The sequence below is a fragment of the Chelonia mydas genome, chromosome 14 (genome assembly GCF_015237465.2).
Source record: "Chelonia mydas isolate rCheMyd1 chromosome 14, rCheMyd1.pri.v2, whole genome shotgun sequence".
In the NCBI taxonomy this organism is placed as follows: domain Eukaryota; kingdom Metazoa; phylum Chordata; order Testudines; family Cheloniidae; genus Chelonia; species Chelonia mydas.
In genome coordinates this window covers 18,970,393-18,998,090 of record NC_051254.2, presented here as the reverse complement: position 1 = coordinate 18,998,090, position 27,698 = coordinate 18,970,393, and the positions used below count along the sequence as shown (strand labels likewise).

General features: G+C 42.3%; 1 protein-coding gene across 6 annotated transcripts in view; it reads left to right on the top strand.

Annotated features, from left to right (window-relative positions):
* The window catches only part of OGFOD3 (2-oxoglutarate and iron dependent oxygenase domain containing 3), a 91,513-nt gene that overhangs the window by 6,036 nt on the left and 57,779 nt on the right, over positions 1 to 27,698 (top strand). For 5 of the 6 annotated variants that reach the window (XR_006285932.1, XM_007072586.4, XM_037914218.2 and 2 more), the window contains exons 3-6: positions 12,197 to 12,272; positions 13,713 to 13,755; positions 24,829 to 24,893; positions 25,524 to 25,580. Coding sequence is in view for 5 of the 6 variants with exons in the window: in XM_007072586.4 (XP_007072648.1) it covers positions 12,197 to 12,272; positions 13,713 to 13,755; positions 24,829 to 24,893; positions 25,524 to 25,580 (241 nt within the window). In the remaining variant the exon portion in view is untranslated. The remainder of the gene's footprint in view (positions 1 to 12,196; positions 12,273 to 13,712; positions 13,756 to 24,828; positions 24,894 to 25,523; positions 25,581 to 27,698) is intronic. The other variant, XM_037914221.2, reaches the window with a different exon arrangement.

Sequence of the window (27,698 nt, the reverse complement as noted above, 5' to 3'; positions counted from 1 at the left end):
ATGAGTTCCCTCTTGCAGCTCATCAGCATCATTTGTCTTAAGAGTTTGAGTGATGCAAGGGCATTTCCATCCATATCCCTCCCCCTCTTCTCTAGGTTTAGCGGCTTGTTTCCACAATGCTCCCAGCCCTTGCTGTTAAAAAAGGACACAGACTTGGTCAGGGGTATCTTCTGGGTCTTGATTTTTTAAAAAAAAATAGTTTATTATTTTTGAAGAGGGTAATTAGGCAGCAAAATAGAACTACAAGTCCATCCAGAGCCAGCAGTAGCAGCATGTAAAATCCCCGAGCACAGAACTGTCAATTGTTATCATTTTTGAAGTGCAGATTCAGGGAAGAGTTAAGAAGATGAAGATTATTGCACTCTGGTGTTGATTCCGGTTGCAGCCCTCTTGGGTTTCTCAGCCTGGCAGCATCCTGTGGAAGCTTGACACAGTTTCTTGTAGAAGGACCCGGAGGTTCTTTTAATCCAATGTTGAGATATAGCAGAGGAACCATCAATAAAATTTCTCATTTGTTAAAGTGATCAGTTTTGATACTGTCTGAACTTTGATCATAGCCTTACAGCAATTGCAAACACTTAGCCTCCACTCAGAAGCCCAGACATGGAGCAAATCACTATTGCTAGCTGTTTATTTACATTAAAACTAGCCTGTTCCACCCTTTTTTTGTTTCATTACGGAACAAAATCTGACTGGTTCTGTTGTTCGTTACTTGTATGAGGCATTCACTTATTTGCCATTGCTTATCCAAAGCGCTCATACACACATCCAATGACCATTAAAAGTATATGGATATCGACCAGCAAGCCATTAGGTGTTTTCTTAGATCTGTTTAAAAGTTAGCGTTTCTTATGGACTTAGCCAGTTAGGAGTTCTTTTGCACCAGACCCAAAAAAAGGTGGCTCATAGTGCATAATAGTGAATTTGTCTTTGAGCCAATGACAACCTTTTCCAGGGTTGTAACCTCCCAAATTGTTTCAAACCAGTCAGTTACAGATAGGGACTGTACTTCCTCTTTCTGCCATAATGAGTGGAGAACACAAAGATGTAATCAGCTGTATTTGAGGGAGTAACCTGTATAGGTAACTACAACCTAGCTGTTTTTGAACTCCACTGCTGACAAGGGTTGCTTGAAGCATAGTCCAGAAAAGTGTATATCTTTCCTATGGGCTGTATACAGTGTCTCTGCATTGCTCCTTGGCTATTTGAAAGAGAGACAATGAAGTAGGTATTGGTCTTGATGGGATTTTGGAGAAATGGCACAGGGAAAGCTGGAGGTATTTGGAGGTAAACATGGAGAGTGTGGAGTTGCTGTCCATAAATCAGAGGTGCTGGTTCTGCAAAATGAGGCTACTGTGTTTTTTCACTCTGTCTTAAAATGCAAAAGCAGAGTGGTGGCTATAATTTCACTCCTTAGCTTTTGCTTTAAATTATGTTTTTATTTATTATTGGAGCCAAAGCTTAAGGAAACTGTTGCTGTTAAATATTTGAGGCTGTATTTCATGAAGTATATACAAATAACATAATGGTCTGTCATCTGCTGTCATCAGTGGCTACAAATGTGCTGAATATCCCTGCCTTTAACAATGATTTAAGTTCTTGCAAACAAGTAAATATTTTATGCCGACTTTCCAAAGTTCACCTAAAATCCATGTAAAGATTCAAATAAAGTTGAACATTCAGATGCTGGCCTAGGTTTCTGTTAATGTAGTTTCTGCATCCAGACTAGTACACCATAGCTTGGAGTTTTCAGCGCTTGCAGTGGTAATTCCTGCATCCAGTGTGACAACAATAGGAAACTCACAACAAGGCCTCCGGCACCGGATTTTGAGCCATTATAATGGGTTTTAAAGCATTGTGCTTCCAGCCTGCTTCAATTGATATTGTAATTGGCGTCACACAGCTTAGAGTTTATTCCTGACCATTCAATGGTAGTGAAGATCCCTCATACGGAAGTTCAGAGCATTGCTTGTCAGAGGATGAGCTCCTGGCTTTCTGTATTTAGGGAATAAGATGTGGTGCATCATGATCATAGGAATTATGGTCTGCATTCTAAATTATACATGCAAACCTCTCTTATGCTGCCTCCTCAAAGTGTGCTTTTCACTCTAAAGTTATGGTGGTGGTCATGGTTCTACTGATAAACCGTCTGTGTAGATTGCTTTCTGTGTTGTAATGGTACTTCTCCCTGTCAGTGATGTTACAGGTCCAGGTCGTAACTTCAATGTGACATCATCCAGAGGTTAGAGGAGAGGATACAGAAAGGCAGACGGGAAGTGTGTGACCAGTAGTATCAGAAGAGCCAGCAACTAGGCTGCAAGTATTGTTACAGGAATGTCATCCTAGCCATCTTTCCCTCTTGCTATGTTGCTCTGAAATGGGTTGCATCAGTTGAACGTTGTGACAAATGACCTTCTTGCTCCTGGGAGAATTCCCCAGTAACCACAGCCTCTTCATTGTATGGTGCCCAGGCATGTAGCTTTTCAGATAAAAAGTAAGGTGTAGGAGGTCTGACTAGCTGTATGGTGTTGAGTACATTCTATCTTCCTCCAACATGCCAAATAGGTTGTGTGATTGCCGTGTCTCTCTGACTTGTTGAGTATCTTGATATGTTCTTCTTGATCCTTGTCAGAGAGAACATGCAGCTTGCAGTTTTAAAGCTGTGATGCTGATAGTATATCACTGAATGTCTTTGTATCAACTGGATGCAATATCCCTAGTGATACTTGAAACCCTGTGAAACTACTCCCCCATTTCTAATTTCATTGTGAAGGTGAAACCAGCTTTCTATGAAAATTTTCTCAAGGAAAACTAACAGAAGTAAAGGAATTTGGTTAGAATAAAGAACAGAATCTGGAGTAGGGGAGGGCGAGGGAGAAGTTGAAAATATCAGTATATTTTAAAATCTGTCATTAAGTGTTACCATTTACAGTGCATCTGTGTCCAAAAGCGGGACCTTTCTAATTGATAAAATAATCTTCAAACAAACCAGCTCCACCCTCTGTTCCTGCCTAAATTTACATCTTGTGTTCATCTCTTACTGTCAGGGCCTAGCTGATTGACTTACTCCTAAAATATCTTTATATTGCTTACATCCAAGCTTGTAAATCTTTGTTACCTTCAGAATACCTTCTGCATCCAGCTCTGTCTTGATCACTCCTTTGTCAAAGCTCTTATTCATGTCGTCATCTCCTATTCTGTGGTTTTGCTAAATCCTGATTCAGCAACTTCTATCTCTCCGTTTCTTGAATCTCAACTCCTCTTACCTGCAGATTGTTTTCATTGCTCCTCCAGTACCAGACTAATTCTCTCCATGGTAGGTGGAAGGTCTCCCCGCCTCCCCTCGCCCTCAGGCAGTTTTTGCCATCTGGAAAAGCCTCCCAGCTCTTCTGTGATCAGTTGTCCTCCAGACTCTCTTTAAAATCCCAACTCAAGATCCATCTTTTCCCCTTGGCCTATGGCTTTCAGTCCTGTTCTCTAGTGAAACAATCAAGTTCTACTTCCTGAATTTCTGGGCTTCATGCTCAGTCATTCTTCCTATGGCTTCTGTTTCCTTCACCACTGGTGTATTGGAGCTACAGTTACCACTTGGAACATATATTATACAAGAGAAAAAAAAGGAGTGCTTGTGACACCTTAGAGACTAACAAATTTATTTGAGCATAAGCTTTCGTGAGTTACAGCTCATTTCATGGGATGAATTTGTTAGTCTCTAAGGTGCCACAAGTACTCCTTTTCTTTTTGCGGCTACAGACTAACACGGCTGCTGCTCTGAAACCTGATGTTATCCAAGGTATTATTGGTGGTAATTGTTGCAAAAAGATTCAGTGACGGTTCTGTGTGGTTCAGCCTGTTAAAAATAAAGCGCCTGGTAGTTTACACTAACAGTTCTGGGAACCAAAATTCAGTCCCTTTTTAGCTGCCTCTTAAAAACACAGCAACATAGAATTCTTGTGTCTTTTGGCCCTGGGCAGGCAAAAATCTTGTCAAAAGGGTTTTGGTTTACAGGTTTGTTACAAATTGAGGCTATAGGGCACCCACTCAGACCTGATGTGATAAAATCATGAGAGTTGGAAATACACAAGTCTCGCAGTATTTGGTGTTCTGAAAGTCCTCAGCTCCTGGAGTCAAGTGATTGTGTGAAAATTTCAGCATTTTTTAAAGAAAAAAGGTAAGTTTATAGTCTTCCTGATTTCAGGGAAAATCTTGAAAACTTGCCTCAATGTATTTCTTTAAAAAACAAAAACTGGCGATTATTTGGGGCCTGAGTTATGATTTTTGAATGCCTGTGATTGGCATTACTACTGAGTGCTCTTTATGACCTGCTCCGTCCTAGTAGTTCATATTTAACATTCTCTTCTGATCCAAAATACTGTAATTTCCGCTTAGTGATAGTCTTGGATCCTGTTTTTCTCCCTGTTAACCTATGGGGGTAATAGGAGAAAACTGATGCAGACCATTCCTTTGGTGTAGTAGCTAAGCACAGTCTTTGATACATTCCTGCTGCAGTGCAAGGTTCTTTGCTGGCATTGCATTATGAGCAGTGCAAAATAGCACACTGACCGTCCTTATAGTCTAATTCCCCTGACACTTCCCAAATAATTGATTATTTGCTTCTTGGAGTATGAATTGTCCAGCAGATTTTGGTGATTTATTGTTGAATACTCATGGAGCACACTATTAATCATTCCGGTTTGTAATCCGGTCAGATGTTCTTTCACAGGGATTTGTTACTGGGCCCGTCTGCTTAATTTTTACTCTTATTGATTTAGAGGAAAAAAAATCTTTTTTTGGACAATGCAGAGAGAGATGGTTGATGGGGGTAAGCAGGAAGTACTGAGCCATGAGGATGATGTTTGTTCGGGAAAAACAGGTCTGTGACTGATCTGATTGATCATTGGAGAGAGCAGACTGTGTGTGTGAGTGAGGGGAAGAAACTGTGTGTGTATACATGCAATCTACTATTCAGGGCTTCAGGTGCCTCTGACAGATATTTGAAACAAATCATAAAACCAGCAGCCTCCTCATCCCCAAACAAGAATATAGTAATAAAAAATTAACAATTGGAGGAAAACAGTAGCCCACGCTGCCCACCAACCGCATCTCTCCTTGCTTCTTTCTCTCCCCTAAGCCTTGGAGAAATGGCTGGACTTTGGAAGAGGGCCAGAAGGCTGACAGATATAGCTATTTCTCACCAAGGTGAGGAGAGGAGTTTTGTAATGCCTTTTTGCTGTGCCAGTCGCCTCTCATTCCCATTGCCTTGTGGTCATCTGTTCTTGCTTGCTGCTGTTCACAGTTTGCCTGATGTTGTTGGATTGCATAGATGCATTAACTGATTTTTTAGAAGTGCCTTTCCTCTCCCCCCCCAACCCCCACCCCCGCACCTTTTTGTGCTCTGGTGAGTAAATAATCTTCTGAGAGAACTCTGTTGACAAGCAGTAAGCATACTGGCAGATGTCAGCAAATATGTGGATCTAGGCTTTTCTATTGCTTTATAATTACCCTCCATGCCCCTGCAAAAAAAAAAAAAAAAAAATCTATAAAATGCCAAGTCTCAAGGACTCTGTGGCTTACAGTACATTTTAGTTGTTATTCCTGCCCTGAAGCGACTCTGGATTGGACATGTGTGATTCCTCAAGGACTACTAGATAAAAAGTGTACGAGATTTGTAGTGCTGGCTTCTCTTTTTAATTTTTATATTATTGCCGTATTCTGCAGAAATGGATTTTAAAGGTTATTTGCCATGTAATTTGAAGCTGTATCCCCATGGTCTCCTATCTTCTGTGTCTCACATAGCAGCAAAGGGCAATTACTTGAATAATTGGTTCACATGCGCGCAGTATAAAATTGCAGAGCTGATGGAGTCTTCAATGTCCCAGTTATACCCTTTCTGGTGCTTTTTCAGGCAATGGAGATGCCCTCTTGGACAGTTACTCTTATAAATGCAATTAGGGCACCTAATGCCTGGGAATTATGCGTCCTGCCTCTTCTCCATGGTTCTATTCTTGAGTCTGTCTTTCTCTCCCTACCCTTCATTGCTTGCCTGCTGACGTTCTGCCACACTTCCTTGCAGCTGGGAGGGAAGGGATGGTTAGTATCATCTCACATCATCATTTCATGAGCTGGCTTCTTAGATCACAAAGAGTATTTAGAACTCTTTACCACCAAGATCTTTGCACGGGGTTGACTGCAGACTTGCTTAAGGTCAGTCCTGGAGCTGGATCTCTTAAACGGTGTTGCAAGATTCAGCTGGTATGCACTCCATCCTAATATAGTTCACTTCCACAGCCCTGTGTGGCAGTCGTCATTCTTCCAGGAGAGTTGGACTGGTGGGCCCTCCCTTTACTTGCACGGGGCTAGTTTGCTCCCCACGGCAATCCAGTCCCTGGCCTTTCTGTTGAGACTGCGAACTACTTAGATTGTAAGCTCCTTGGGGCGGAGACCATCTTTTTGTTCTGCGTTTGTACAGTGGGGTCCTGGTCCATCCTCCTAGGCGTAGGATAATACAAATAATAATTTCTACAGCGCTAATTGTGGTGGTATGTTGTGATTTGGGATGGTCATCGACTAGAAACTACACTGAAATGACAAACCCATTGCACATAGGTCATTGGACAGTAAATTGTTTCAGACCAAGGCTGGATTTGAACTGTTGACATGAGATGAAAGGCTTTGTGTAGAACTGCCAGACCCTGAACTATCTTGTATTCTTTGACCCTGCTTGCCTGTGGGCTGAAATGCTGCATGTGGGGCCAGGTCAGCCAATATCTTTCTGCATTCCAAGGACGATTATGCAAGCGGTAATCTTTGCCTTCTTTAATTCTGCCCTTGGGAAGAAGTGAGAGGTCATTATATGTTTCCCACTTCTTATTTCATGCATACAGGGATGAAGTACAGTGTTTCTGATACAGTTATACCTGACACATACCATTCTAAACAAAGGCTAACTTCTCTGGCAAGAAGTCTTAATCTCAGGGTATGTCTACACTACGAAATTAGGTCGAATTTATAGAACTTGGTTTTTTAGAAATCGTTTTTATATATTCGAATGTGTGTGTCCCCACAGAAAATGCTCTAAGTGCATTAAGTGCATTAACTCGGCGGAGTGCTTCCACAGTACCGAGGCAAGCGTCGACTTCCGGAGTGTTGCACTGTGGGTAGCTATCCCACAGTTCCTGCAGTCTCCGCTGCCCATTGGAATTCTGGGTTGAGATCCCAGTGCCTGATGGGGCTAAAACATTGTCGCGGGTGGTTCTGGGTACATATTGTCAGGCCCCCGTTCCCTCCCTCCCTCCGTGAAAGCAGCAGCAGACGATCGTTTCGCGCCTTTTTTCTTGAGTTACCTGTGCAGACGCCATACCACGGCAAGCATGGAGCCCGCTCAGGTAATGTCTCCTGGGTGCTGGCAGACGTGGTACTGCATTGCTACACAGCAGCAGCAACCCATTGTCTTGTGGCAGCAGACGGTACAGTAGGACTGGTAGCCGTCATCGTCATGTCCGAGGTGCTCCTGGTCGCCTCTGTGAGGTCGATCAGGAGCGCCTGGGCAGACATGGGCGCAGGGACTAAATTTGGAGTGACTTGACCAGGTCATTCTCTTTAGTCCTGCAGTCAGTCCTATTGAACCATCTTATGGTGAGCAGGCAGGTGATACGGATTGCTAGCAGTCCTATTGTACCATCTTCTGCCGGGCAGGCAAAAGATGAGGATGGCTAGCAGTCCTATTGTACCATCTTCTGCCGGGCAGGCAAAAGATGAGGATGGCTAGCAGTCCTTCTGCACCGTCTGCTGCCAGCCAAAGATGTAAAAGATAGATGGAGTGGATCAAAACAAGAAATAGACCAGATTTGTTTTGTACTCATTTGCTTTCCCCCCTCAACCCCCTCCCCCCGTCTAGGGAACTCATTCCTCTAGGTCACACTGCAGTCACTCACAGAGAAGGTGCAGCGAGGTAAATCTAGCCATGTGTCAATCAGAGGCCAGACCAACCTGCTTGTTCCAATAAGAACAATTACTTAGGTGCACCATTTCTTATTGGAACCCTCTGTGAAGTCCTGCCTGAAATACTCCTTGATGTAAAGCCACCCCCTTTGTTGATTTTAATTCCCTGTAAGCCAACCCTGTAAGCCATGTCATCAGTCACCCCTCCCTCCGTCAGAGCAACGGCAGACAATCGTTCTGCGCCTTTTTTCTGTGCGGACGCCATACCAAGGCAAGCATGGAGGCCACTCAGCTCACTTTGGCAATTAGGAGCACATTAAACACCACACGCATTATCCAGCAGTATATGCAGCACCAGAACCTGGCAGAGCGATACCGGGCAAGGAGGCGACGTCAGCGCTGTCACGTGAGTGATCAGGACATGGACACAGATTTCTCTGAAAGCATGGGCCTTGCCAATGCATGCATCATGGTGCTAATGGGGCAGGTTCATGCTGTGGAACGCCGATTCTGGGCTCGGGAAACAAGCACAGACTGGTGGGACCGCATAGTGTTGCAGGTCTGGGACGATTCCCAACGGCTGCGAAACTTTCGCATGCGTAAGGGCACTTTCATGGAACTTTGTGACTTGCTTTCCCCTGCCCAGAAGCGCATGAATACCAAGATGAGAGCAGCCCTCACAGTTGAGAAGCGAGTGGCATTAGCCCTGTGGAAGCTTGCAACGCCAGACGGCTATTGGTCAGTCGGGAATCAATTTGGAGTGGGCAAATCTACTGTTGGGGCTGCTGTGATGCAAGTAGCCCACGCGATCAAAGATCTGCTGATATCAAGGGTAGTGACCCTGGGAAATGTGCAGGTCATAGTGGATGGCTTTGCTGCCATGGGATTCCCTAACTGTGGTGGGGCCATAGACAGAACCCATGTCCCTATCCTGGCACCGGAGCACCAAGCCTGTGAGTACATAAACCGCAAGGGGTACTTTTCAATAGTGCTGCAAGCTCTGGTGGATCACAAGGGACGCTTCACCAACATCAACGTGGGATGGCCGGGAAAGGTACATGACGCTCGCATCTTCAGGAACTCTGGTCTGTTTCAAAAGCTGCAGGAAGGGACTTTATTCCCAGACCAGAAAATAACCGTTGGGGATGTTGAAATGCCTATAGTTATCCTTGGGGACCCAGTCTACCCCTTAATGCCATGGCTCATGAAGCCGTACACAGGCACCCTGGACAGTAGTCAGGAGCTCTTCAACTACAGGCTGAGCAAGTGCAGAATGGTGGTAGAATGTGCATTTGGACGTTTAAAGGCGCGCTGGTGCAGTTTACTGACTCGCTTAGACCTCAGCGAAACCAATATTCCCACTGTTATTACTGCTTGCTGTGCGCTCCACAATATCTGTGAGAGTAAGGGGGAGACGTTTATGGCGGGGTGGGAGGTTGAGGCAAATCACCTGGCTGCTGGTTACGTGCAGTTAGACACCAGGGCAGTTAGAAGAGCACAGGAGGGTGTGGTACGCATCAGAGAAGCTTAGAAAACCAGTTTTTCATGACTGGCCAGGCTATGGTGTGAAAGTTCTGTTTGTTTCTCCTTGATGAAAGCCCCCGCCCCTTGGTTCACTCTACTTCCCTGTAAGCTAACCACCTTCCCCTCCTCCCTTCGATCACCGCTTGCAGAGTCAATAAAGTCATTGTTGCTTCACATTCATGCATTCTTTATTCATTCATCACACAAATAGGGGGATGACTACCAAGGTAGCCCAGAAGGGGTGGTGGAGGAGGGAAGGAAAATGCCACACAGCTCTTTAAAAGTTTAAAACTTCTGTTTTTTGGGCAATCCTCTGTGGTGGAGTGGCTGGTTGGCCGGAGGCCCCCCCACCGCATTCTTGGGCGTCTGGGTGAGGAGGCTATGGAACTTGGGGAGGAGGGTGGTTGGTTACACAGGGGCTGTAGCGGCAGCCTGTGCTCCAGCTGCCTTTGCTGCAGCTCAGCCATACACTGGAGCATATTGGTTTGATCCTCCAGCAGCCTCAGCATTGAATCCTGCCTCCTCTCATCACGCTGCCGCCACATTTGAGCTTCAGCCCTCTCTTCAGCCCACCACCTCTCCTCCCGGTCATTTTGTGCTTTCCTGCACTCTGACATTATTTGCCTCCACGCATTCGTCTGTTCTCTGTCCGTGTGGGAGGACAGCATGAGCTCAGAGAACATTTCATCACAAGTGCTTTTTTTTTTTTTTTCTTTCTAATCTTCACTAGCCTCTGGGAAGGAGAAGATCCTGTGATCATTGAAACACATGCAGCTGGGGGAGGAAAAAAAAGGGACAGCGGTATTTAAAAAGACACATTTTATAAAACAATGGCTACGCTCTTTCAGGGTAAACCTTGCTGTTAACATTACATACATAGCACAAGTGCTTTCGTTACAAGGTCTCATTTTGCCTCCCCCCACCCCGTGGCTACCCCCTCAACCCTCCCACTTCCCCGTGGCTAACAGCGGGGAACATTTCTGTTCAGCCACAGGCAAACAGCCCAGCAGGAATGGGCACCTCTGAGTGTCCCCTGAAGAAAAGCACCCTATTTCAACCAGGTGACCATGAATGATATCTCACTCTCCTCAAGATAACACAGAGAGATAAAGAACGGATGTTGTTTGAATGCCAGCAAACATACACTGCAATGCTTTGTTGTACAGTGATTCCCGAGTACGTGCTACTGGCCTGGAGTGGTAAAGCGTCCTACCATGGAGGACGCAATAAGGCTGCCCTCCCCAGAAACCTTTTGTAAAGGCTTTGGGAGTACATCCAGGAGAGCCGCGAATGCCAGGGCAAATTGATCCTTTCACATGCTTGCTTTTAAACTGTGTATAGTATTTTAAAAGGTACACTCACCGGAGGTCCCTTCTCCGCCTGCCGGGTTCAGGAGGCAGCCTTGGGTGGGTTCGGGGGGTACTGGCTCCAGGTCCAGGGTGAGAAACAGTTCCTGGCTGTCGGGAAAACCGGTTTCTCCGCTTGCTTGCTGAGAGCTATCTACAACCTCCTCATCATGATCATCTTCTTCGTCCCCAAAACCTGTTTCTGTGTTGCCTCCATCTCCATTGAAGGAGTCAAACAACATGGCTGGGGTAGTGGTGGCTGAACCCCCTAAAATGGCATGCAGCTCATCATAGAAGCGGCATGTTTGGGGCTCTGACCCGGAGCGGCTGTTTGCCTCTCTGGTTTTCTGGTAGACTTGCCTCAGCTCCTTAAGTTTCACGCGGCACTGCTTCGGGTCCCTGTTATGGCCTCTGTCCTTCATGCCCTGGGAGATTTTGAAAAAGGTTTTGGCATTTTGAAAACTGGAACGGAGTTCTGATAGCACGGATTCGTCTCTCCATACAGCGATCAGATCCCGTACCTCCCATTCAGTCCATGCTGGAGCTCTTTTGCGATTCTGGGACTCCGTCATGGTCACCTCTGCTGATGAGCTCTGCATGGTCACCTGCAGCTTGCCACGCTGGCCAAACAGGAAATGAGATTCAAACGTTCGTGGTTCTTTTCCTGTCTACCTGGCCAGTGCATCTGAGTTGAGAGCGCTGTCCAGAGCGGTCACAATGGAGCACTCTGGGGTAGCTCCCGGAGGCCAATACCGTCGAATTGTGTCCACAGTACCCCAAATTCGACCTGGCAAGGCCGATTTAAGCGCTAATCCACTTGTCAGGGGTGGAGTAAGGAAATTCATTTTAAGAGCCCTTTAAGTCGAAAAAAAGGTCTTCATCGTGTGGACGGATGCAGGTTTACATCGATTTAATGCTGCTAAATTCGACCTAAAGTCCTAGTGTAGACCAGGGCTCAGACTGCACCAAGTCTGTTTATTTTGATAGATTAGTAAAGAGACATAGGTCAATGTGTAAGCCTTTATTTTTAACAAGCTTGTTTTTACAGAAATCTAGGAGCAAAATAAATGTTTCCAGGAATTGTTTTCATGTTAATTGTAATAGTTTATTTTTAAGGGCATGGCGTTCCCTTGCATTGTATTTAACCCAAACATTTTGCTCATGTATGAGAACTAGGACTCAAAATGAAATGTAAATTTGGATTGGTTTTAGTTTTAATGATATAAGGTAGGTGGTAATAATCAGGTCAAGAAATCTGTTTTCAAAATATTTTTATCCTGTTAATTTTTTTCTTTCAAGGAGAACAGAAATTGGAAGGTGGGATATTGAGATTCAGTGTGTGCTTCTTTGTAATGTAGTCTTTGCCTTTTATCGTCCATCTCCAGGGTGCACTCCTAGAAAGTGTGGAAGAGGCATAACAGACGCAGTAATCACCAGGGAGGAAGCTGAAAGAATCCGTAGGTAATTTTTCTTTTAGCCTTAAAAAATTACCTTAGTCGCATTGGACTAGAGGCAAGTGGGATTACATTGGAAGTGTTTACAGCATGTCATTGGTGCAAAGGCCATTAGCTGAGGACGAAGGCTAACAGTTCAGGGTGCTAAAATCTTTTCCAAAGTCTTTTTCTATTTTGGAACTGGCTGCTCTAGTCATCTGGGACAGACTCTGTCTTATTCACTGGAGGTTGGAAGACTCATGTCCCAGTGGAAGGAAATATGGGATTGTCCTGGATTGAATTAGAGATTTTCATTTGCTCCATTGTTCCCGATCAGACTTTCCCCCATTTTTTGTAACCCATCTCCTTTCTGTGCATAGTAGTAGCTATGAACTGCTGTGAGCTATGAGCTAGAGCTAACAAAATGCAGTAAGGCAGATGGCTTCCTCTATGACGCCAATGTGCGGTGCTGTGGTCAAGTGCTAAGAGATGCTTCAACTTGACACAGCTAGGCAGGTGAACAGCCTAATTGAATACCAACTGCTTTCAGTAACCAAACACTAGGGGCTGTCTGAGTGATGTGGTCTGTATTATAAACTATGGGTTGACTAAGAACACTGCTTCTAAGGCTATGTCAACACTAGCACTTTTGTTAGTAAAACATTTGTAGGTCTGGGGTGTGAAAAAAACACTCCCTCCCTCTCCCCCCCCCCCCCCCCCCCATCTGACGTAAGTTTCACGGACAAAAGTGCTGGTGTGGATAGCGTTATGTCGGTGGGAGACTCTCTCCTGCTGACGTAGCTACTGCTGCTTGTTGGGGGTGGTTTAACTATGCCGGCAAAGAGAGCTCTCTCCCACCAGCATAGAGCAGCTTCGTGGGAGACCGTAGAGCGGTACAGCTGTGCTGCTGTAAGGTCTGTAGTGTAGACGTAGCTTTTAGTCTCCCAGCCCCATGCTGATGCACGATTAGTATCGATCCCAGTCCTCACATGTTGTAATGGCTTGTTCAACAGCCGAGTCAAAGGTCCATCCCTTTCAAATTCTGGTCTCTTGGTTTTGGTACTCCAGTATAACGTAGAGATTTTGTATTATTGTCCTTAGAATCGAAATGTAGGCCTCTTCACATTAGTCCTGTTTGGCAGGATATCTTTGGAAGCCAGGTTTTTAAAAATTTTTTATAAGCGTCTTTGGGATTCCCGCAAGAGGGCTGAGAATGCCCCACATTGCAGCCACCTTCTTGTAAGCAAGTGTTCTACCCTTCTTGGTGTCATGGGTTTATTTGCCTGCTTGTGACTTGTAACTGCAAGATCATAAGGATTTCAAGCAAATGACAACTCTCTTCACCAATGCACATTACATATGTTGTGTTGGCTAATATTTATCCGACAGCTGTACATTGTAAATTATATTGTTAAGGACAAAGAGGTCTTGCTGTAGTTCTAATTTGAGACTGTTGTTTCACCCGCAGAATAGCGGAGAGGGGACTGTCCTTGGGAGGATCTGATGGAGGGGTGAGCAGCATCCTGTTTCCTTTTACATTCTTCTGTTATCCAGGCAAGATTTTCAGGTTTTAAATGCATTTTTGGGGGGGAGCAAGGGGAGGAAGTAGGATGGATAATTCCTCTGGTTTCCACCCTGATTTGGCAAGATCTCCTCATAGAAATGTTGGTCTTTCTCAGTAGCAAAGATCATGGCATTTGCATTATAACTTACTCATTCCCTGTTGTTCAGTTTGTAAATATAACACCCATGCTATACTCTGCAGTCTGGAGCATGGTAGTATGCTATGGACGTGGATGCTATTAACTACAGCAGTGGTGCATTGACCTCTGACTCCTGGTTCTTCAAAACTGTGCCTCTAAAATAAACTTAAATCAGTTTTGGGGTAACATGAAACATATTTGGTGCCTCAAGAAGACCTTTGAAAAACATTCTGTTTAAAAACAATTCTCTTCCTTTGATATACATTCCCTTTCATTTCTCTTCCCTCTCTCTTTATTCCTCAGCATATTTGTGTGAGGAATAGAATCTTTAGTTCTGAAGAGTTGGCTGCTTATTCCCCACCTATATTGGTAGTCTGTGACATCCCAGTTTGTGGTAGATGATGATGTGATTGTTAAAGCCTGGTATGACTACTTGCATGCTTAAAGTTAAGCACCTGCTTTTGTCTTCTGCTGAATTAGGACTAGAAAGGAAATGAGCAAGGAGCTGATAGAATTTTGAGAAACTCTTCTGTCATTTTCGTGCAGATATTTTTGTCAGTAAGGAATGAGGGAAATGAGACACACAAACAAAAATTGTTTCTAAATCAAGGGCTCAAGTCTATTCCTAGGAGGCCTCGGTATAGCAGCCCTTTAATGAGCACTGCCCAAAACCCCATGGAGAACAACCACTCATCTGGGAAGAAGAAAAGGAGGACTTGTGGCACCTTAGAGACTAACAAATTTATTTGAGCATAAGCTTTCGTGAGCTACAGCTCACTTCATCCAATGAAGTGAGCTGTAGCTCACGAAAGCTTATGCTCAAATAAATTTGTTAGTCTCTAAGGTGCTACAAGTCCTCCTTTTCTTTTTGCGGATACAGACTAACATGGCTGCTACTCTGAAACCTGTCATCTAGGAAGAGTTCTCTGTCCCCCAGGTTTGGAGAAAGTAGATTGTGACCTGCCTCTGCAGAAATGGAAGAAGGCTGTTGTTTTTTAGCAATACACATTGGCTAGGTTTTGGAAGGGTAGAAGAGAAGTTAGGAGGGGAAGGAGTTAAATGTTAAAGTTTAAAAAAAGCCCTTATTTACTCAGACTAGTAATACCATTTGCTTTTTCCTGCAGTTTATGCTACTTTTGGCTGCTGTAGCCTTTATTTTTCCTGACTTTTTTTCAGCTGTTTGTAATCCCAGTTTACTTTCCCTTCAGTTTCTCTCACTAACCATGTGCCACAACTCTCCAGCCACAATCCTTGCACAGGTGGAGTGACATATCAGACCTGTGGAAATGCAAGATATGTTTACCAAAGATTCCTTTATTTTTCAGGCAGACTTTGTTTCAGTGTAATGCCGACAGACTCCGGTCGTCAGCAGGCAGGGTCGAACCGGGGACCTCTGGAGCCTAGTGCATGAGCCTCTACCACAAGAGCTAAAAGTCAATTTGCTCTTAGCTAAAGCTGTAGAGCAGACTCATTTAACTCTCTCTCTAAGTGGTCTGGGTGCCACTAGATGGGGCAGAACACCACACCCAAGGAGGTGTGTGAGTTACATAAGCACTCAGATCATCATGTCTGTCTCAGATCTATGGATTTGTCTTTGTCCTTTGCAGTGTACAAATATAGTTGCAGCTACAAAATTAATAGTTTGATTAACTACTGAATAAGTGACTTCATTTTGTCTTGTTTTAGTCAAAGCAAGGAAAAGCTTGGTGTAATGCTTGTTTTCCTCCTGTATCCCATTTCTGTCCACCCTTTTTATGAGTAGGTGCTGGATGTAGGTTTCCTTCTGAGGGATGTCTGTTTCTATGTAATATGATTCAATCATACAGTTCCAATCTACTAATCTGGAACCTAGCCTTTGCCACACAAATTTTCTTTTTCTCTAATGGCAAAAACCCAGTAATCCTCACTTTAGCAAAGTTCCCATTGAAATTATTGGGATGTTTGCTTGAGTAAAGATGGAAAGATTTGGTCCTGAGAGACAAGGTTCTTGCTTTAAAGCCAATTTCCCCAAGTGTCTGTGTATCCCTGTGGGTGGGGTGCAAAGAACTGTCTAAGGGAATGTAAACGGGCCTCTCACTTGTCCTCTAAAGTCTCAGCTTTCATTTTTAACCCTCCCCCATAAATCTCCAGTTTATGGTTGTGAAGAAAACCTTGAAAACACAAGCTGAGTGTAACCAATGCAGAAATGCCTTCCCAACTTTTCAGAGACCCTGAAACAAAAACTCTCAGGTGTGAACTACTTCATTTCAATAGATTCTAACTCAGATACCAGCAATGCTAATTTAAAAGACAAAATTCTTAATTATTTCACTGCTTACCAAAGCATGTAACAAAAGATAGGAAACATCTTATTCAAGGTCCTGTGTATCCCACGATTTAGTAGTTGTGGAATTTGCCACAGAGTTCACCCCACTGCTGCAGAATTGTGCTCCAGAATCTCAGCTTTCATTAAAATATGAAATTATTTCTAGACCTTGTGGCTGCAGAGAGAACCTCAAACATGAACCAAAACATATGTTATAACTGTCTTGCTGCCCTGCTGGGATTTGCGTGTAGCTGTCTCTTGTTCTACAGATTTCCCCACAGTAGGGAGTTAATTGGATTACAGTGCATGTCTCTGATGCTGTTTTTTGAAGCCAGGTAGCAATGTATTGGGGTTGGGGGAGAGAGATGGAATTCAGCTTGTTGCCAGGGAATGGGGGAGACAGAAATGTGGGCTGATGAGCTAAGCATCCTGGAAAAGAGTGCAGTAGCTGAGGCCTGGGGAAATAAGATGGCTACAAGCTTTCTTATTCCCTGGTGCACTTGGGAGGAAAGGAGATTCTGAGCTGGGAGCCAAAGCCTGGGGAGTGGAGCTGAGCCATTTGGAGAGCATAATGAAAAACCCATTGTCTAAATCGAGATAGAAAATAATGATCAACAAACGTTTCCCAATGAGTATTTTCAACTTTGATCCGTAGCTGGGTGTTGTGGGGGTGGACGGCATGGAAATGAAGATGGATTTGGTGGCAGTAGAATAAATTAATGCAACTGTGGAACTGAATGTAATGTCCAGGGGGGTTTCTCAGTTCCAATCTATTCCTTAGAACATATGCTAACCTTGCTCTGGATTTATATATGTACACCAGTTTATGGCAGAGGATGTAAAAGTATCTGACATCACCTACCTTTCTTTGCTTCAAGTAACACATAGCATCTTTATTTAATGTACAGACACATTCTAAAGCAAGAAAGTCAGGGATTCCTTGTAGGTATGAGCTATCATTAAAAGTTTTTCCAGATTATATTTGAACCTGATTGAGATATATTGTGGAGTCAGTAGCTCCTTTGTTTTGTCATCATCCCACAAAATATGTTGCTTTCCTTGATACTAAGTTTAGGTAGAAATAGAAATGGTATTTGGATTGTCTTTCAGAAGAAGGCAGCCTTCACTTCAGCTGTAGATCTAGTTTTACATTGTGCCCAAGATCCCACACCTGGAATTATTTCCTAGTTCCTCCTTGGTCACTTTTTGTAAGATTTTTTTTTTTTAATTAGGTGAAAGGAAGGTTTTGAGGGCTCTGAAAATAATTCATAGAGCAGTAGATGATGGGGCAGCCCACTGAACCTCTTGCATTTTACATAAGTATTCCCACTTATGCTATAGTAACAACACTTAGCATTTATATAGTATGTTACGTGATCAAAGCACTGTATAATCCTCCTCACAGCCCCGCATTTTGAGGCAGTATTTTATTATTGTATCTGAAGGGAACATTGAGTTCATTATCAATGAATGCCAACTCTGCTCGTGTAAAGCTCATCATTCTTTCATTACTGTATCAGCTACCATTGTGTTGTGGATCTGTATTTTGTGTTGATGCAACAGTTGATTTGGGCACAGTTTTGAATATAGTTAGGCACATATATTCCCTTTGAATTGGCCAAGGGAACATTCACTGGATTACTGATTTATCTGAGGACAAGGGACTCTTCTCAGCATGAAGGATAATTGCCTTATGTGAAATCATATCATCTTGATTGGCAGCTATTAGAGAAACAGTTTGGCTGTGGGCTGCTTCAACTCAAATTATGTTGAATGCTGGGGGCGGCTCTTGCTTTTCAGCAGATTGGTAACAGATTGCTTCACTTGAAAGAAGCAAGTGTAAATGTCCCTTATCCAAGTGCTGCTAGCTTTAGTGAGTCGTTTGCAAAGAATTGCATCAAGTTGGTGCCCTCATTGTCCTGCCATAAAGTGATTTTATTCCTAACCTGGGGTTCTCTGTGTCCTCAGGCCCCATCTTCCTCCCCAACTTTGGGTTTTCTGGTCTCCTGACTGCAGGCCTGATCCTAGGACGTATTCTCGCACTGGTCCGTTAACCCAGAGAGCTCCATTGAAATGCAATCTCATTTATTTTCACCACAGACTTATTTTTTTTGCAGTGGACTGAGATTTTGAGTCATCTGCCTTCATGATGATTTGCTGAAGCTTTACTCCATCCTTTTTCATGTCAGTAGAGGGGAGGCCTATGGACATAAGTTCTTTAACTCTCACTTTCTTACTCTTAAGCATTTTTTCCTCTACCTTTGCCCTGTCTTTTTGCTCCATCTCACTTAATGCTTGTGCTTGCATTTCCCACACCATTAGCCAAAAAGCTCTCAGCTGTTAGGCCAGATTATGAGGTGTTGTGTCTGATGTTGGTGATGTCCAGACAAAAGTGTTTTATTTCATTAGAGCCTTTCATCCTCCCCTCTTTTCCTGATGGTTTAGAGACTGCTTTACACTTTATTTCATCTAGCTGTTCTTTCTGCCTACCAAAAAACTGCACGCATGTTGGACTGGATTTGAATTAGCCTGCTTCTTAAATTTTCTTAGGGCTTATAAGGTGTGTTGGATGACTCTGTCCAGTTGCGCACATTGTCCTTTGGATAGCTGTTAACTTTTAAATCTTTTATTTAAACGCTTTTCCTCCCTTTTAATTTTTTAGACCTCTTTTTAGCCAAACTGATCTCTCCACAGTTTGCAATTGTCCTCTTGATTTGAGTTGCTTCATATTAAGATGTAGACTCTATTCCAGCTCTCTTAACTTTCTATACCCCTTCATTGTTTTTTCACAGCTAGACACACCTGATATTGCCTGCCATGCCTTTTAGTTTAGGAGTCACTGAGATTCAGGGTATTTTTTGGCTGGACACGATATCATGACTTATTGTACTAAACTCAAAGAATTGGTGTTCTCTGGCCTGTCAGTTTCTCCTCCCCTTATGTCTGTTATCCTTTTCCCCTCTGTTGGTGAATTTTAAGTGTAAGACTTGACTTTTCCACCCTCATATGTTAAGAAATTCCCAGCAAACTTCTGAATTGCAGAAGTCACCAAGTTATGGTGCTAAGCTTTTTCTCCTGTCTCCCTCAGTAATGATTCATGGATAAATATTCATAGATTTTAAGGCTGGCAGGGACAATTATGATAATTTTTCCTGACCTCCTGCATGACACAGACCAGAGAACCTCACCCACTTATGTGCTGCTTCTGAACCATGATTAATTTCCCTACAGACTGATTCTCAAATAGCTATGCTCATCGTTCTTTTATTTTATTGTCATTCTTGTTAGCATGATTGCCACTTGCCTTCATTTAGTTTTTAGTTGCTTCTCTACAAAGACGGTGACCTTGGCTTTTCTATGCCTCCCTTACACTGTGTTCCCACTTGTGTTTAATGTTCCAGTTGTGATTCATTCCTTCATGGCTCCGTAATTACTGTTCTCATAACTTTTCTCCAACATAAATTAAACTCATCCTGTTGATTACTGGTGCTATTGGCATTTGTGCAGAGACACCAGAGAGCAGTCTCTTTTCCTCCTCCCATAGTTGCCTCTCTGTTCCTGGTTCATGGCCCTGGAGTATCTTTATAGCCCCTGAGTTGCTGTTAGCTCTTTATTTCCCAGGGATGGGGCAGGGACTCTGCATCCTATAAACACTACTCTTCCCCATTTCTTGTCCCTTACATTGCCTGCAGGTCACAAATTGGTTCTTCACGTATATTAAGCATCTTACTACCCCTTTGTAAGTAGCTGCCACATCACTTTTGGCAGTGTACATCTTCCATCTTGCTTTATGTCCCTCCCAGTTATATCCTGCTGTTGCCTGGACTATTCCTTTCCCTTGTCGATTAGAGGGAATTGTCTGGATTCTTCCACTGCTGGCTCACTGTTGTTTCCATGAATGCATCCGATGAAGTGAGCTGTAGCTCACGAAAGCTTATGCTCAAATAAATTGGTTAGTCTCTAAGGTGCCACAAGTACTCCTTTTCTTTTTGCGAATATAGACTAACACGGCTGCTACTCTGAAACCTGTTGTTTCCATGGCTCGCCTGCTCAAGCACATTCCACCAGCCCTTTTTCTAGCTCTGAAAGCTGAACTGATCACCTCTGAGGTGCTTCTTAATTCTCTGAAAGCGCTAAAATTGGCTCTCCTTGATGCCTGCCTGCCTACACCTTTCGCAACCTGTCTTGATCTTTCTGCTAATCCCAGTTCAATGTTGTCTCCCCATATGAGGATGATAGACAAAGAAACTACTAACAAGGCTTGGGGATATGAAGATGTCTAAATTTGTGCTTCATTCTTTTAAGGGAAGTCCAGAATCTTCCAGTAGAAATTCTGTTCAATGGCAGAAGGGAAATTGTTCTATTATAATCACTCTTAAAAGGTGGGTGGAAAGTGTTAGCAGTTGTTCTGCCATCTCTGTACAAGCTTTATCAAGGCTTTCATGCTGGGTGTGTTGAGCTGAAGTGAGGTGTGATGTATCTGGATCAGAGTGCTGAGATTTGTTTGGGTGTAGTGTTGCCATAGTCTTCCTCCACACTAACTTCCCAAGTGTAAAAATTGGTGCTGAAAGGCCAATAAGTGCCTAATGTTCTCAGATGGCTTTATGCGAAAATAGCTGTGATTCAGCTTCTTTTCAGGACAGCAACTGAACCAATAGAAGCCCTGTGTATATGTATAATTGAGCCCTTACATGCCTCTGGCATTCAATCTCTTTTCCCTCTCTAAGGCAGTGCTGAGGGCTATTCATTCCCTTCCCTGCTTCTTTTCAGTCTCCTCCATCTGCCTTTCCAGGCTTCATATTGCAGCCATTATCTTCCCAGCTATGGATATCTTTCTTTTTTTGGGAGCCCATCCGCTGCCTTTTCATTCGCAGGACTGATCATTTTGGATCCCCTGCATTGCTGCAAGCCCATGCTGCTTCAGGAAGCAAGAGGAAAATTGGTATTTTGAATGAATGCTTAAGGTAAATTGAAGTTGGGAAGCAAAGGAGTTTTTTAAATTAAACCTACTTATTTAACTATATGTCCTGCCATTCCTGGTTATAACATTTCCTGGTTTTGTCTATAAAAATGCTTACAACCATTACAGAGCTTCTGTAGCAACTTCACAATTACGGCTGTACCTTAGATTGTTGCACAAAAGTTGAGGTCTTAAATAAGACTATTACACTGAGGTTTGAGTAAAGCTTATTACAGGAGCTCTCCTTGGGTGACTTTTGATGTAGGATGACTTGTCTGCATTAGTCCTCTAAATGCTTTTGGGGGCGACAAGAGAGGAGGGGTCTGCGCACTCCAGGCCGTATCCATTTTAATAGCTTGATAATGTATGTACTTTAAGAGACTGGGGAAAACACACGGATGGATGGTGGAAGAGGGATATTTCCTCATTGTGGGGGCTGAAGCAGAATCCATTGGGATTCCCCCATTTCAACCCTGAGCATTCAAAGCCTCCTGGTTGCAGCAACGCTTTCTGGCTAAGAGGCTGCATGTGGCTATTAGCGATGTCCTTGCCAAGCATGGTCCCAGAGGAGCGGTGAGTGATGCAAAACCTTGCCATGAGGCTGGGGGAGACCCTGCAGCTGCATTGTTAGCTTAGACTGGTCAGCAGTCTTGTGTATCCATATCCCGTGCTGCCACTAGATAGCTCGGTCATCTAGATATGGCATCTTTGTACTTCAAATAACATGTAATGATAAAAATGTGGAATCTTGCCTAATGAAGAAGGGCCATTAGAGCACTAGGATGTATCCTGCTGGAAAGATGGAGTTTACATTGTGTATGGACCGATCACCTAGTGGTATGACCATCATTGCCTGTGACATATCCAAACAACTTGAGTGGTCACAAGTCCTGTCACACAGGTAGCAAAGAGACCATGTATGTATCACGTTGAAAAGGGCAGGATTCCATGGTGAGAATATTTAAGAATGTTACACATCAAAGGATGTCAGCTCATTTAACTATCTCTTGCCAGTTGGACCCCTGCCTACACTGAAAATTACATTAGTTGAGTCATAGAATCATCGTAGAATAAATGCAAAGTATCATAGAATATCGGGGTTGGAAGGGACCTCAGGAGGTCATCTAGTCCAATCCCCTGCTCAAAGCAGGACCAATCCCCAATTTTTGGCCCAGATCCCTAAATGGCGCCCTCAAGGATTGAACTGACAACCCTGGGTTTAGGAGGCCAATGCTCAAACCACTGAGGTATCCCTCCCCCCTAACCCTTCTTGTTTTTAAATCAGGTTCAGCTGATGCAGGCTAAACGTATTCTGATTTAGAAGTAAATCTTGATGTAAAAATTACCAGTGGAGAATCCACAATGAACCTTTATGAGTTGTTCCAATGGTTAATTATCCTCACTTAAATATTTACATCTTCTTTCCGGTTTGATTTTTGTCTAGCTTTAGCTCCGAGCCATTGGATGGTGTTATACCTTTCTCTGCGAGACTGAAGAGCCATTATCAAATACTTCATTCCCCATGTACATATAAACTGTGTTCAAGTCATCCTTTTAATCTTCTCTTTAAGCTTAAAAAGATTGAGCTCTTTTTGAGTCTAGCATTACGAGGCATGTTTTTTATCCCTTTAATCATTCTCTTGGCTCTTTGCTGAACTCTCTCCAATTTATTAACATTCTTCTTGAACTATGGGCACCAGAACTGGACACAGTATTCCAGCACTGGTTACACCAGTATCAAATATAGAGGTAAAATAACCTTTCTACTGCTACCTGAGATGTCGCAGTTTTTGAATCCAAGGATTACATTAGCCCTCTTGGCGACAGCATCACACTGGTAACTCATGTTCAGCTGATTATCTACCATGACCCACAAATCTTTTTCAGAGTCACTGCTTCCCAGGATAGAGTCCCCCATCTAGTAAGTATGTCCTACATTCTTTGTTCTTAGACGTATACATTTACATTTAGACATATTAAACGCACATTGTTTACTTGCTTCTGGTTTAGCAAGCGGTCTAAATCACTCTGTATCAGTGACCTGTCCTCTTCAGTATTTACTACTCCCCCAATTTTTGTCATCTGCAACCGTTATCAGTGATGACTTTTTCATCCAGGTCATTAATAAAAATGCTAAATAGTGTAGGGCCAAGAGCGGATCCTTGTCGGGACCCCCCTAGAAACACATCCATCCAATGGTGATTCCTTGTTCATAATTACATTTTGAGACCTATCAGTTAGTCAGCTTTTAATCTATTTAATGTGTGCCATGTTAATTTTATATCATTCTATTTTTTAATCGAAATGTTGTGTGGTCCCAAGTCGGGTACCTTTCAGAAGTCTGAATGAATGACATCACCATTATTATTTATCAACCAAACTTGTAATCTCAAACAACAAGATAGATCCTGTCAAACTAACTTATACTGTTTTTTCTACAAACCCATGTTGAATGGCATTAATTGTGTTACCCTTCTTTAATTCTTTATTAATTGAGTCCCATGTCAGCCGCCGCATTACCTTGTCTGGGATTGATGTCAGACTGACAGGCCTATAATTACCTGGGTCATCCCATTTACCCTTTTTAAATATTGGCACAACATTGGCTTTCTTCCAGTCTTCTGGAACTTCCCCGGTGCACTAAAACCTGTTGAAGATCAACATTGATGGTCCAATGAGCTCCTCAGCTACCTCTTTTAAAACTCTTGGATGCAAGTTATCTGGACCTGCTGATTTAAAAATATCTAACTTTAGAAGCTGCTGTTTAACATTTTCCTGAGATACTAGTGGAATGGCAACAGCTGATGAGACGGCATCATCTGTTTTGAGTTTCTGATGGCTTGACTCAGACTGAGGAAATAGATTGAATTTTCAGGATTGGGGAGAAAAATTGTAGTTACCTTCTAGGTCTTTTATTTTTAATAACTAAAATGTTAGAAATGCAATAGTTACCATTGGCTCTAGGAGGATTTAACTTTTTGGCTTCATATCAATAACTGTTGTCTTAAACAGATTTTCTCTGTTTAATTTTACAATATTATCAATGTGAGTGAGGTGCGGGAGAGGCTCCTGGGAAATAAAATTTGCTGTTTTGAGGGGAGGGAAAAGAAAAGGTTTAACTGAAGAAAAGGTATGGAGAGGATAGATACCAATGCTTCTCTGTCTAGATACTTATGGCCCATATCACTGATATCTGAGTGCCTCACAAACATTAATGAATTAATACTCTCAGTGCCACTGTGAGTAAGAGGAGGTATCTCCGTTTTTCAAATGAGGGTTTGAGGCACAGAGAGACTGACTTGCCCAAGATTGTGCAAGAAGTCTGTGGCAAGACCAGGTTTGAACTCGAATCTCTGGAGTCCCAATCCAGTGCCTTCTCTTACTAAGGCTCCTATCAATTTGGTATCTAAATGAAAGACCTATAAGAGAATAGCATTTAGCATTGTGTATCTGACTGTTGGGGAACAAATAATTCTGTTCGGAAGAGTGAGGGAAACAGCATTCAATGAGGATAGTTTGTGAGAAAGATGATTTAAATAAGGGCATAAGCTTTTCCATGCTTATCAGTGTGTTCCCCCCCCCCCCCACCCCTTTTTGCTTCTGTCTCCTTTCCCAGGCTTCAATCTTGGATTTGCACTCTGGAGCTCTTTCAGTGGGGAAGCATTTTGTTAATCTGTACAGGTAAAGTGGGACAATGATTTACAGTCTCTCCTTTAGCCTCCTGCACAACTTGAGTGTTCTACCTTCTCAAAGTGCATAAGGACTCATGTATTAGGGATTTGATAGATTGTCAATAGTTTCTTAGACCCTGTAAAAGCTTCTGTGGCACCAAATCTGACATAATTGTTATTGAACTGGGCTCTTAGGAAGCTATTAGTAATTTCATTTGTAAGATTTACCTTTGTGTAATACTGGATAACAAATTACTCTTGTGCAGTTCTAAGTCCATAGCTATATCAATAGTAGAAGAAACACAGGGTTTTGCACCAGCCTTTTAAAAGGGAGAAATCTATATTCTTATTTTAAGGAATATTTTCTTTGCCTGGTAAATGCTATCAATATTTATTGAGTTTGGGTCCCTTTTTATTTTAGTAACATCTTAGAACAACACTTTAGGAGCTGTGCATCTCTTTAATCATCACATTCAAATAGTGGGAAAGCTTGTGGGGCTTTTGTATCAAGTTTAATTTATTGAATATTTGTGGAAAAGATGAAGCATAGATGGGGGATGCAGATGAGAAGATGCATATTGGTATTGTCAAACAATCGGGTTCATAATCCCTCTTCTTAGACTCTCTCTTGTTTTTGTAGATACTTTGGGGATAAAATTCAAGAAGTTTTTACAGAAGAGGATTTCCAGTTATACCGGTAAAGGCATTCAGTAATTGGAGAATGAACCAAAAATATAACTTCATTTTTTTTCTGAGTTGCCCTTTTGAGATGCCATGTTAACAAAATGTTCTCAATCCCACAAGATTTCCTACCTCTCCCATGCTAACAGTGAGAAACTCCTGTCCCAGATAGGCCCATCCAGCTGATCTACTAATGCAACCAGAAAAGAAGGTGCTCTACCTGAATCCAGAGGCTGGAGACACAGCACTGAGGCACGTTGGTGGAGGTCTAATGCGTTTTAGGTCTAGGCCCTGTTTCATGAGTGTTTTAGGATATATATATATATTGTAACATATATGAAGGGAGTCCTGTCCTGTTGTATTGTTTGGGACTGAGCTTCAAATAATGATGATGAGAGGGTAGATCAAGACACAGAAATAGTTAAAGGGGAAAAGGCTCTTGAGTGTTCTGGTTGTCTGGCTAGATAAGTAACACTCTCTTTTTACAGGGCCATAATATGAAATATTGCTGTAACGGAACATGCCTTGTGGTGATGGTGTTTAATCTTTTATACAGATTGACTCACTAACATGACTGGCACAGCATGTTTTAATACGTTTCCTATCTCTGAAGACATGTATAGCCAACATTTGGGAACAAGCCTTTTTACTACTTTGCTGAATGTTCATAGTAAATTAATTCTGATTTTCATGGAATTTTGTGTAACTGTAGATCTTGACATGAACTGCAGAGCAGACTTGGTTTGAAAATTTTGTATTCCAAATTTATTTAACTTTATCTTGTAATTCTCAGTGTATTTCTGTTGTCATTATGGAAGAATATGAGCTCCCTCTAGTGGCTAAAGTATTATTGTTAGGTAGAGCTGGATGAATTTTTCTTTTTTTTTCAGGTGAAACTTTTTTGCAGAAAAATGCAGATTTGGGTTGACCGTAGCACTTTGCAAATTTGTTGTGGGTTCACCAAATTGTTACATCAAATAAATGAAAAATTTCCCAAAAAGTTTAAACATTTAGTTTTGACATTTTTGAAATGAAACATTTTCAGTTTTTGAATTTGCAATGACTTTGTTTAAAAATTTTTTTTTTTTTAAATTCACCTAAAAATACTTGAAATGGAAACAAAATATTTTATTTTGGGTTGAACAAAACACTATGTTTGACCCAAGACAAACTTTAAAAAAAAAATTTATTTCACTGTGTGTATGGAAAAAAAATCAATTATTTGTACAGCTCTGTCATTAAGTTCCTATGGATGCTGATCAAAGTTTGTTTTGCCTTGTTAATGACTTGTCTGTTGAAGTTGGATTGGAGTTGTATTACTCTGGTAGTTTTGCCTTGTTTAACTTGACCACTTTAAATGGCTAATCTTTGTCTAACTTGGCCTTTCTAGATACCATCGTCTTAGAGATGAGCTATGATGTTTTTATACATGAAAAGTATTTTAGATTTTATCTAATCCTATCTATGTATGAACTCCCCAACCCCTGTCACCATATTAGTAGAATTTAGAAATAACCATAATACTCTCTTTTTCCTTCCCAGCCTGTAGAAATAACCTGATTAATTTATGGGGTTTCTTTTTTATGTATTTCCCTATTCCAAACAAACTGGAATTTATAAGAATTGTATAAGTACTTCACATTTTTGCCCCTCCCACTTGGGGAATAAAGCAGCAGCTAGTGATTATGGACTCCTTAGTTGGTATAGAGAATGTTTCAACCTGCCAGAGACAAGTCACAAACAAAATATATTGTTAAATGCTTTTGTTCCTCTTTAATCACAACTCCAGTAGCATATATCTTTAATGGATTGTTGTATGCTATCTTGAGGAGCATTTATCTTTATTACTTCCATTTGCCCTGTTTAAAAATACACTCTGGAGAGCACTAGCTAAATAAAATGCACATCTGAGTGTTACTGATTACCACAGTAACAAACAAGAGCAGACATTCGAGAAGGCTGGTTTTTAAACTGGCTGTGTCAAAATAGCCGCTGCTTCAGAATGAATTATAATTTCTGTGCCCTCATGCTTTATCCTCTAGCTTTCGAGATAGTAATTCTTCTTGTTTGACTCTTTCTGTCTGTATCTTTATCCAGAATGGAGACCTTGGAATATGCATCCTTGGTTTAAAAG